This window comes from Plasmodium berghei (genome assembly GCF_900002375.2).
Source record: "Plasmodium berghei ANKA genome assembly, chromosome: 9".
In the NCBI taxonomy this organism is placed as follows: Eukaryota; Apicomplexa; class Aconoidasida; order Haemosporida; family Plasmodiidae; genus Plasmodium; species Plasmodium berghei.
In genome coordinates, this window is record NC_036167.2 from 453,556 (window position 1) to 466,336 (window position 12,781).

The window sequence follows — 12,781 nt, forward strand, 5'->3', positions numbered from 1 at the left end:
TACATTTTCCCCCTTTCATATATATATTCTATTAAATTATTTATAAACTTATTTAATATTTTTATATCACTGTTTTATTTTATAGTGCATGTTTTTTTTATTTCTTCTATTACTCTATGTCATTTGTGTATTATTAAAATTCTATTTATAAAAATATATTTATATGAAGGACAATATAGAATGATAATTATTAGATATAATTGATGCAAAACATGTATATATTTTTTGAAATCCATGATTTTCATACGAATATGTATACATTACACTAATATCATGTACATCTGCTACTTATATATTTATTCACATATATGAAAATATAATTAGAAACTCCTGGTCGCGCTTTATATGTGTAATAAAAGTAAACGTATCAATAAATATTTTTCTTTATTTTATATTTTTTACCCTTAAAAATAATTTTAATTTAAAAAATATATATTGAAATATTCACGTGCATAATACTTTTGCGAAGCCACTATAAATATACATATATTTATTACATAAAAAGACACTTTTAGTAATTAAAATATGAAATCCAATGAATATATTGGAACAAATTATTTCATTAGTATATATATTATTTTCATTTTTAGTTTATGTTATATTTAATTTTATAATTTAGTATTTTCTTAGGCAATTAAATAAGGGGAGATGTATTTATTTCATTACACACAATTTCCATAATTATATAATATTTCAATTATGGCATTATAAATTTTAATATTTTTTGAAAGCATTTATTACATAAAGGAGATATATTGTAGTTTATTTATATGGGTATCAAAGATAAAATTTATATGTATATGCAATATATATATGCGTTTCATTAGCACACGAACTAATGATATACATGAATAAGCTATGATGTATATTTTTAATTTATTTTCACAATTTTCTTAATTTTGTTATATTATATCTGCATATAGAAATTCACATATTTATTTTTATTCATTCTTTATTTTATGCAGTTATAATACAAAATAATAATCATGGAAATAAGAGTAGCAAATAAATATGCATTAGGGAAAAAATTAGGGAGCGGATCGTTTGGTGACATTTATGTTGCCAAAGATATTGTAACTATGGAAGAATTTGCTGTTAAATTAGTAAGTCAAAAGTATTTACGAAAATAAAGGAATATAAAATATCATTGGGGGACGTATATAAAATATTTGTCTTTTATTACGTTTCACGCTGCTACATATTATATTCCTTGATTATTATTATTGTATGTTTTATTGATATACAAATTTGTTTTCATGATTTTAGGAATCGACACGATCGAAGCATCCCCAGTTATTATATGAATCAAAACTTTATAAAATATTAGGAGGAGGAAGTATGAAATATTAAATTTGAATGAAAAATATAAATGTATATATATAACTAATAATCAATCATATATTTTTTTAAATTTATCTCTGTTTATAGTTGGCGTTCCTAAAGTTTACTGGTATGGTATAGAAGGCGATTTCACTATTATGGTTCTTGATTTATTGGGACCATCTTTAGAAGATCTTTTTACCCTTTGTAATAGAAAATTTTCTTTAAAAACTGTCCTTATGACAGCAGATCAAATGGTTAGAAACTACTATAAAATATTATATATGCATCTATAACCTTGCACAACCTGCATAAACATGTCGTTATAACATATTCATATGAACTATTGTTCTATTACCATAATAATTATTATTATTTTTCCTCCTTTTTCCAATCTTTACCATATCACAGTTAAATAGGATCGAATATGTCCATTCAAAAAACTTTATACACAGAGATATTAAACCAGATAACTTTTTAATAGGTACTATGCTGTAAATATAGCAAATGATCATATTAAATAATAATATTATTATTTTTAATTTTTTTACTCATAATATATATTTTGTTTCACTTGATTCTTTAATTTTTTAGGACGAGGAAAAAAAGTTACATTAATTCATATAATTGATTTTGGTCTTGCAAAAAAATATCGAGATTCAAGATCACATACACATATACCATATAAAGAAGGAAAAAATTTGACAGGAACAGCAAGATATGCTAGTATAAATACTCATTTAGGTACGTTTTTTTTGAAAATATAATTTTCTTTCTTTTTTTGCTATTTCATGAATAAAAATATGCATATATAAGATGTGCACATATTGGTATAATTTTCGTATTTTTATAGGAATTGAACAATCACGTAGGGATGATATTGAAGCCCTAGGATATGTTCTTATGTATTTTCTTCGAGGAAGTTTACCATGGCAAGGACTTAAGGCTATTTCAAAAAAGGATAAATACGATAAAATTATGGAAAAAAAAATATCAACATCTGTAGAAGTTTTGTGTAGAAATACAAGCTGTAAGAAATAAACCAACTATTTTATATTTTAATGCGGAGATTTCAGAAATATCGAAAAAACGTTTATATAAATAAGTATTATATATTCAATGTAATTTTTTACTCTTATTTCTTTTCCCCTTTGCAGTCGAGTTTGTTACATATTTAAATTATTGTCGATCTTTAAGATTTGAAGATAGACCCGATTATACATATTTAAGAAGGCTTTTAAAAGATTTGTTTATTAGGTAATTTATCATAGAAAACCATTTATCATTTGCATAATTATTTGTAGCATTTCTTATGGAATATACGTATCATTTATTTTTCTATTCATCATTCTCCAAAAAAATAAAAAGCATCGTGTGTACACAGCATGCATACCTTATATATGCCTTCAATTAAAATAATCATTGAATAAATTACATTTTTTTCAGAGAGGGGTTTACCTATGATTTTCTTTTTGATTGGACATGCGTATATGCATCAGAAAAAGATAAAAAAAAAATGTTAGAAAATAAAAATCGATTTGATCAAATTGCAGATCAAGAAGGACGAGTGAAACAAAATTAAAAAATATATGAAATATTTTTTTTGAAAAAAATGAATACATAGTCACATTTTCCCTATATAATCAAATAAAAACAAAATTAATGGATAGATAACGAAATACTATCAAGCAAATAGCAATCAAATACAGAGCTACGTTATCAATATTGTTCTATAGTGCAAACCTTTCAAAAAGATGATATTATTTATTATATTAGTTTTTTTCTCTACCCTTATATCTTCTTTCCCTTTTTTTACATATTTTTAAATATAGTGCATTTATATAATTATATCATTTTTAATATCAAAAAAAGTAAAAATAAATCGATTCCATAAATATTAATATATTTTTGTGTATCTATTATGCTTTACTTAATGAATATATTCTATATACAAATTTAATACAAATGAAAAGGGAAGAGAAAAAAAATAGGATGGTTAAAATATTATGTGATTAAATTATATATTTTCTTTTTCGTCCCCCTTCTATTTCTTTTTCTCGTTTTATATATTTTCGTATCTCTTATTTTCCATTAATATTTTTCTTTTTCTTTTTTATATTATACATCATCTTTTTATAATTTATTGCATTATATATGAAGTTGTTTTTAAAAAAATTTAATTTTCCATTTTTACAGTATACATTTTTTTATTTTCTCATTTTAATAATTTTATCATATAAAACATATATTTTGAAAAATATAAAAGTATGCAATGATTTTCATAATTGTAAATATGCACTGTTATGTGTAAAAAATTATGTATTTTGTTGTGTATGAATAATATTCATGTTATAGGCAATACTCTATAAAATCTCAAATACATCACACCTATATTGTATAATGTAAAAATAATTATTTATTTTTAGCATTTTTCTTTAAGCATATTTTTTCAATTAAATGACTTTTTCAAGTGTGTAAAATATATGTGGTGAATGACGATAGCTCAAGAATACTTCTTTAATAATATATATTTTTTAATATATATAGTATTCTTTAGCTTTTCCCCTTTAAATGTATCATGATACATATGCATGTATATATAGTAATATTAGAGGTTTATATACACATATCCCTATATTTACACAACACTTTCAAGTATATATAATTTTCTTTTTTATACAGAAAATATATAGAGACTTATACATTTGTAAAGCAATTCTAAGCTTTTGCTATTCAATGTCCTGACGATAAAATGTGAGTTAAAATGGAAATTTGTATGTATTAGCGTAAAAAAAATATTCCTATGCATATATATGTGTGTATATAATAAAATGTGTTGATGATTTTTAAAATAGTATGCACACGAATCCCACCCTTTTAATTCAAGCATATTTAAAAAATTTTTATAAAGATACTAATTTATTTAATAATTTTTATTAGTAAGAATAGTATATATTAAACCAATCAGTGATGAATAAATTAAATATATTTTATTTTTTTCGTGAAATGGCGATAGTATAGTGTTCAAATAATACTATATCGTCCAATTACACTTTAAATAAGATACGTATATATTTTTTTTAATTATAAGCATGAATAGTATAGTATCCCTTCGTGTTTCCACATTTCTCTCCATATAAACTATTAAGGTTTATTGTTCTCATTCTACTAAAACTTAAAACAAATGAGATTAACATATTTTCTTTCTTTTTTTGTATAGATTAACACTAAGAAATATATGGGTATAAAGAAAAATATATAGAAATAAAAAAAGTTGTATGGTATAGTTTTCCTTATATAATAATGTAGGCTATATTTTTTTATAATATACTGTTAATTTCTAAGTATATATTTTTCTTTTATATATATAAATGAAGTTTATCTCTTTATAATACATTTTTCATGTTTATCAAGGAAAATATAAATTTATAATTATGTATATTTTTTAGTTAAAAATATTGCTGTTTTTTTTTATAACGACCACAGAACTGGTACCAGTAATAAATTTCAATATTTAATTTTACAAATATATTTTATATTTATAACGAATTTAATATCTAATAAAATTTATACAGATAAGTGTCATGTTATTTATGTATTACATGTGTTGGTCCATTCTATAAAAAAGCGAGACTCTTGAAAAAAATAATAGTGATATTAAAGTGAGAAGAATATATGAGCATCATCAATTTTACTTTTACATATCCTTATGAAAAATAAAAAAAAAATTAAATATAATATTATTTATAAAATGTATAAATAAAGGATTATTTTGGATGTATATATAGTTTATTAATTATATTTATAGGTACAATTACTACAATTGTCATTGTTGCTATATATTATTGTTATTTTTTTCTTTCACTCTATATTAATATTTTTAAATAGATACTCATTTTATATTTATTATTTTTTTTGGATAATTAACTATTATATATTAATTTATAATACGTAAAGTCGCATTTAATATTATATTTACATGTTTTCATTTATCACGCATAAATATTATTTAAGTTCACTATTGGGGTATAGTAAAATTAACTTAAAATTTATCAAAATCATTAAATTAAGGAACACAACAATAGTAAATATTATATATAATATATAATATCGCTTAATAACTTTCATACTCATACTATAAATTATTAACGATCAGAAATTGCATACTTACTATTTTTGATTAACAAAGGAAATTATACACATACATAAATATATATTAACTTTGTGCAAATAAGTCATCCTGCAAAAGGAATAGCATATACCCAGCATAATCAAACACACTCGTTTCATATCGGTCTATGCTTGTAAAAGAACAAAATGAATCACAAAAATGAAAAATTAAAAAAAAAATGTAGCAGAAAAAAGGATAGAAATAGTATAAGTTTAGAAAAAAAAGAAAATAAACGAAGAATCAGACGTATAAATACTAAACATGTAACTAATATATATAATAAAGACCAATTTACCATCAGTGAAATAAAATCTAGATATTCTTCATTGATTGAGAAAAAGGAATATTCAAAAGTAATTTACGAAATAACAAATGTGTTAATTAAAAATAATAAAATAAATAAATCCATTGGAACAACAAAAAAAGAAAACAAAACATTTAAATATTTGTTTCAAGAACATTATGAAGAAATGAAAAATGATAATGTTTTATTAGAATTTTTTTATTGTTTGTATAAATTAAAATTGTATAAAAAATTAAATGCTTGTTTAAAGTATTACTTAGAAAATGAAGACCAATATAATAATTTTGTAAATATACTATTAGCAGATGTTAGCTATAAATTAAGAAATTTTGAAACAAGCATTAATTTATATGAACTCTTGATAAAAAATGAAGGGGAAAATCAAGTGGATTCTGCAAGTATTAATATGGACAGTAGTTATATTTCCTTTTACTTACAACTAATGTATGAATATAACTTTTTAAAAATTAAAAAAGAAAAAAAGAAAAAAAAAAATAATAAAATAAGTTCGTCTACAACTACAGAAAATCAAATCTCTAATAAAGAAGAAAATGCTCAACAAAATTCTAATTCTCAAGTTGGTATTCAAAATATAAAAGAGAAAATTATCGAATTTACTAAAAATTTTAACTCTGAAGAAGTAGAAGATTTTGAACAATTATATAATTATTCTATTTTTTTTGCAGTTGAAAAGTGCTATGAAAATTCATTAAAATTTTTGAACTTATTAGAAGACTTATGTAAAAATACCTTAATAATGGATGAAGTAAATAATAATGGAAATAATTCTGAAATAAACAAACTAATTTTAGAAAAAAATAAAACAAATAAAAAAGAATCATCTCTTTATAATATAGAGATGATAAAAAAAAATAAGATATTTATTCAACTTGGTAAAGCATACATATATTCAAAAATGAATAAAATAAAAGAATCTGTAGATATTTATGAAAGTATTTTAAACAATTACGAATTATATGTTAATAATTTGCCAGTCCTATTGACATCTTATAATAATTACATAGCACTAATAAATAACTATAATGAAAATTTACTTATAAATAAGTTACCTAAAGCAGTATCGGGTAAAGAAATAGAATTTAATATAAAATCAGACAAATTATTACTTATTAAAAATATAATATTTATGCATAAAGATATAAATAAAGAAATTAATAGATATCAGCTTAGTGTTTTGTATTATAATGAATGTCTTGATTTATTTCACCATAATCATAAAAATGATGAACTTGGATTAAAATTGCAAAATTTTTATACAAAATTTAATAACTCTGTATTATTAGATAAATTAAATATCTTGGCATATCTTAAAGATAACAATTATTTAAAATGTAAACATTATATACGAAAAAATATAGATTTGGTTCAATCACCTGAAATTAAAATCAAATATATTAATGCATATGCATATATGTCTTTTGAAAAAAAGGCATACAACGATGTTGTTGATATTTATCTAAAATATGAACATATTTTTCAGAAACTTGTACATCATTATAAGCATTTTTTTTCAAATTTATTCTACATCTATATATGTGTAAAATTACCAGAAAAAAAAAATCGAGAAATTAACAAAAACCATGAAAATAATGATTCTTGTGAATATAACATGAAAAATCTCGAACGTGTAATTAACCTTTTCAAAAAATATAAAGAAGCAATAAAAGATGATATTAATATAATAAATCCTGAAACCCTGTTTCTAGTTAGCAAATATCTTATATGCCATGAACAAACTGAAATGTTGCATGATTTATTTGAATATCTTTCAACAGAAATAAAAAATGATTTTAATTTTTATTCAATATATACATACTTATATACATATATAAATATAGAAAATGTATATAAATATGAAAGTAGACTCAAAAAAGTGATGCTTAGCGAAACATATATGATAGATGCTGAAGAGCTTGAAAATAAATCCATCAACTTTGATATTAGTTTGTTTAATCAATCTTTAGATAATATCCATAAAAAACGTAAGAGATCAAAAAAAAATAAAAATAATAAATCAACAGATCCAGGAGCTAATGCATACAATAATTCCTCTATTGATAAATGGTTACCAAAATATGAAAAGTCGGGATTTAAAAAAAAAAAAAAAATAAGATGTAATGACCCTGATAAGGAGCCTGTATCTACTGAAGAAACCAAGTTTCAGCCTATCAATCCTACTCAGGCAAAATTGCAAAACTTAAAACAAAGAAAGAAAAGATAAACAATTGGAAAATCTGCACATAATATTCTAATGTATGTATTTTTTTCTTAATCAAGTTGAAACAAAAATATTTTATGATAAGGAATCGATGCATTTTTGTATTTATGTTATGATTCTATTCACCTGTGCTTAAATATTTTATTTTATGAAAACCCTCAAAAAATGTTTTTCCTTTTACTCATCACATTTCTTTTTGTTCGTTATTCATTTATTATTACTTATTTATTATTTTGATTTTTCCATTAAAATAAAGTTAAAAAATCGCAAATCCCGCGAAGGAAAAAAGATATGGCAACTTTGAAAAAATAGAAAAAATGTTTTTATCTATTTAGCTGCTTTTTCTCTTTTTCCTTTTTTTAAGTAAAACTTAATCGAGCATTCTCAACATTGATAACGAATGCTCATTAATATGTAAAAAGAGTATGAATAAAAAAATATGTGTGCACATATACAGTGATGTGGGCAAAGATATAGTCAAGATAGTGCAACTCTGCACAATAATACTCCTCCCTACGAATTGAAATAAACAGATATATGGTCTTTCCAGTTTGGAAAATGCAATGAAAATACTATATTCCGAAGATAAGGGGGTTATGAAATACCAATTACTTATGCATAATTGTCATCGTAATTTATGTCTCCATAAGACCATATGCCAAGTTTATTTTTTTTTGATTGTAATTCTTCTTTTTTTAATTTTTCAAAAATTTTGGTATCACTGAAATTATCAACATAACAAATTCCTTGATTTGCCATTTCTTCGTTAACACTTTTCACATTTTTATTTGTGGTAAATTGCTCATAATCATAAAAAACAACATGATATATATTTTCTGTTTTCTTTTCAAATTTAACATATAAAAATTTATCTAATAAAAGTTGTTTAATATATATCATTAAATCTGGCTTGTTGTCTTCTGGCATTTTTAAACCCGATAATGCAACCTTAATAGCAAATTGATGATAATTTTTTAAACTATATTCTGGGGTTAATTTTTTAATATCTGCAAAACTTATTTCATCTTCATTACCAAAATCTATATATTTTACAATACATTTGTTTTTTGATTTATTTATTTGAAGTATCACAGCTCGGTAATAATAATTATCAATATATTTAGCTAATACTAAAGTATTTTTATTTATATTATTAATAGAAATTTCTGGTATACTTTCTATGTAGCTTTTTTTATTTATATCTTCTTGAAATTTTTTAAGTTGATCTTGTTTATTTTTTAGTTGTAAACAAATATTATTTATATCATCTACATATGAACAATAATATATGTTATCAAATTCAGAGAGTTTTGCTTTATCTCCGTTTATTGGACTGTTTTCGGTATTTTCATTTACTATTTCAATAGCCCATATATTTCTTTTATTATTTTTAGCTTCTTCAGTTGCTTTAATATAATTAGATCTCTCAGTAATATTTTTCAATCCAATATCATTTAGCATACCATATCCTAAAGATAATAAATGTTGTGCTATATCTTTATTTTGATATTTTAACGTTCCAATAAAATTACCACCTTTATCACATGTGATAATACATATTTGCACTGCTCTTTGCATTAAAAGTTTTCTCACATATTTATATGCTTGTATGGCAATATCTTTATATTCGCTTTTTTCTTTCTTCTTATTTTTTTTTCCGGCATCTCCAACAACATAATCATCCTCTCTCTTTGCATTTTCGATGTTTCCATTTTTATTTACATTTTCATTTCCTATTTCTTTCAAATTAATTTTTTGAATATTTACACCTAATAAGATAAAGTTTATCATTAAATTTTGAGAAGGAATGTAAATTTTATATTTATTTGCTCCATATATATAATCAACATATGCATTTAAATTATTATATTTATTTAATGTATTTTCAAATGATCTTGCTCTTAGGGCATTTTCACTACCACTTATATTATTTATTTTTATAATATCTAAATGTGGATTAAATCTTCCTAATTTTTTTTTTTCAGATTCTTTTTCTAGTGCTTGTAAATTGAAATAGTAGTTTGGTTTTTCATTTTCTTGTACATAATTTACCACTTTTGCTAAACCTTCTGCAACCAATTCTTCATTGAGACTAATTTCGTTATAATTTTCTTGATCCATATTTTCAGATTCGTTTTTTTTGTCATCTTTTGTATTGTTATTACTCTTTTTTCCTTTCTTTTTTTTCCCAGAATTATCTTTATCCGCAATTTCAGAATTTATCTTATTCGATATTGGTACATTTCCCTTTTTATCAACTTGTTTTTTCTTAATTTGATAAACACTGACAAAATGCATCCTTCCTTTATTATCAGAACATGGTGGTATATAACCCTCGTTATTGCTTTGTGGTGTTTTTACACACTCAGTTACAATTTTCACTTGTTCACCAACTATTTTTTTTTTTAAATAATCTTTTGCTAATAAAGATAATGTATTTAAATGGATATCCGAATTATGTTTTTCACACTTTATCGAACTTAAATATAATCTTCTTTCTTCATTTTTATAATCTACAATAATAATATCACCATATAATACTTCTATAACTGTTGTAATATATTCTTTTTCAAAATCTACTTCTTTTTCAGAATAATTTATCCATTTTTTTTTCCTTAGTTTTACTGCTTCATCAAGTGCCTTTTTATATTCTAAAGGATTTTCGACATATTTTATGGTATAGTCATTAATATAAGCATATCCATTTTTTAATAATAATAAACATATATTACCTAATTTATAATATATATTTCCATATAAATTTAAATTGTTATCAATATGTTTTATTTCTATTTCTACATCTCTGTTTAATAATCTATATTCTACAAATTTTTTTGTTTCAGTTGCATATGTTTCTTCTTTTATTGTTTCAACATTATTTATTACTTCCTTTTTGTACATATCTACTATAATACCACAAAGAGATATTGAAAAATAATACATTGTCAAATATTTTTCTCCAGTTTGATTAATAGTATTATCTTCATGTTTTTTTTTTGCTCCTTTCCCTCCTTTGCCATTTTTTTTACTTTCATTTTTAACATTATTTTTCTTGTTTCCTTCGTCTTTATTTTCATTTTTTTCCAATTGGGCATAAACCCTCAAATGACCTCCATCCCTCACATGCTCAATCACACAATGAACTTTCTTATTAACCAACGTATCATAAATTTTCTTATTTTCATTTTTGTCATTATTAATATTAATTATATTTCTAACAAAATTATTAATGTTATTGCCAAATATGCCTAAATTTTTGTTTTGGGCCTCTAAATAATATGGTTCTAAATCTGCATATACATTCGTTTTTACATTTTTATTAAAAACTAAATTTGCATATCCTTTTTCTAATAATAATATCGACAAATTTGTATCCTCAAAATAAACACTACAATATTGGCGATTATTATATACATATTCTAATGTGAATGATACATTTTTCCCTATTATCATTTTTCTGATAAGTTCTCTACTTTCCCATGCAAATGGTTCTTCATTTTTTTCCAAGGTTTGGCTTTTTACGTACAATTTTGGGCACTGTATGCATGCTAGACTTACTTGCCTTTCCTGAGCAATGCCATCTGAAAATAGAAAAAATTAAATGCATATGTATATATGAATTTGTACACCTATTTTTTTCAGGCACAAACAAACCACGATGGCTCATATAAGAGAAGCAGAAACCAAATTACATGCATATATGGCGTAAAATTGATGAAACAGTTGAACGGAAATAAAGTATCACATTTCTTTAACTCAAACAATATACTCTTTTTTTGTGAGAAATTCATATATGTATCCATTATGATAATTCATCGTATTTTGCTTACTTTTTTTAGGCCCTAATAAAACGTACGTATCCGCGGATATAACCTGCTTTACTACACCAATGAGTCTTTCCATTTATATCAAATAAATACTTACATATAAAAAATATAAAACGTTCTACTAATTTTTATCTTTTTCAATTAGTATAATGTTTTACAATATGTAAACATATATACATATAATGTGGCTCATGTATCATTTATATATGTACATACATATATACATATTTATATAAGATTTTTTCTTTTTTAATTAAAGCTACACATTCATAAATTTTTTTTAATTTTTTATTTTCTTAATTTTTTGAATTTCTTATTTTTATACTATAAATAATCTAAAGGTTTTTATAGTACATTCTTTTATTTTGAGTTATAAAATTTTGCAATATTTAGCAAATTTTATAAATTCATTTTTTTACATAATATTTTAAGGTATTAAAAATACTAAATTTATAATTCGAAATTCTTTACCTATATGCACGTTATTGTTTTGTTTATAACCTTAATCAGTATGAATATAATATATATATATACATACATATAATTTATGCATACTATATATGTGACTGCATAACGATTATATATATATTATTTTTTATTTATTACAATTTCTTCTCCCCCTATTAAAATGTGCTACAATCAGTTAAATATGCCATAGTATTGCTGGCTATATTTATATTCCCTAATGGTTAGCAAATTACCATTAATAAACAAAAAAAAAAACTTGTTACAAAAAATAAAAAAATATATATATAACTTAAAAATAAAGTAAAATAAATATAAAATTGGGTTATTTTTTGTTATAATTTATTTTATAAATATTCTATACGTTTATTTAAAGTAAACAATTTTTTTTAATAAATTTTTCTTTTGGCATATAAGCCTTAAATACCCAAAATTAATTATGAATTGCGTAATCC

General features: G+C 22.3%; 3 protein-coding genes across 3 annotated transcripts; 2 read left to right on the forward strand and 1 right to left on the reverse strand.

Moving 5' to 3' along the window:
• Positions 1–986: 986 nt before the first annotated feature.
• On the forward strand, positions 987–2,902 carry PBANKA_0912100 (casein kinase 1, putative; the record flags this gene model as incomplete). Its single annotated transcript, XM_034564701.1, has 8 exons — positions 987–1,103; positions 1,267–1,336; positions 1,429–1,577; positions 1,732–1,804; positions 1,915–2,064; positions 2,174–2,350; positions 2,478–2,577; positions 2,767–2,902. 8 exons carry the CDS (start codon positions 987–989, stop codon positions 2,900–2,902), a joined length of 972 nt encoding a protein of 323 aa, XP_034421472.1.
• Positions 2,903–5,637: 2,735 nt separating this feature from the next.
• PBANKA_0912200 (signal recognition particle subunit SRP72, putative) lies at positions 5,638–8,037 on the forward strand (the record flags this gene model as incomplete). The annotated part of the gene is made up of 1 exon (XM_034564702.1): positions 5,638–8,037. The coding sequence occupies one exon, from the start codon at positions 5,638–5,640 to the stop codon at positions 8,035–8,037; it is 2,400 nt and encodes a 799-aa protein (XP_034421473.1).
• A 609-nt stretch (positions 8,038–8,646) lies between these two features.
• PBANKA_0912300 (tudor staphylococcal nuclease, putative) lies at positions 8,647–11,937 on the reverse strand (the record flags this gene model as incomplete). Its single annotated transcript, XM_034564703.1, has 2 exons — positions 8,647–11,615; positions 11,865–11,937. The coding sequence occupies 2 exons, from the start codon at positions 11,935–11,937 to the stop codon at positions 8,647–8,649; spliced, it is 3,042 nt and encodes a 1,013-aa protein (XP_034421474.1).
• Positions 11,938–12,781: the final 844 nt, after the last annotated feature.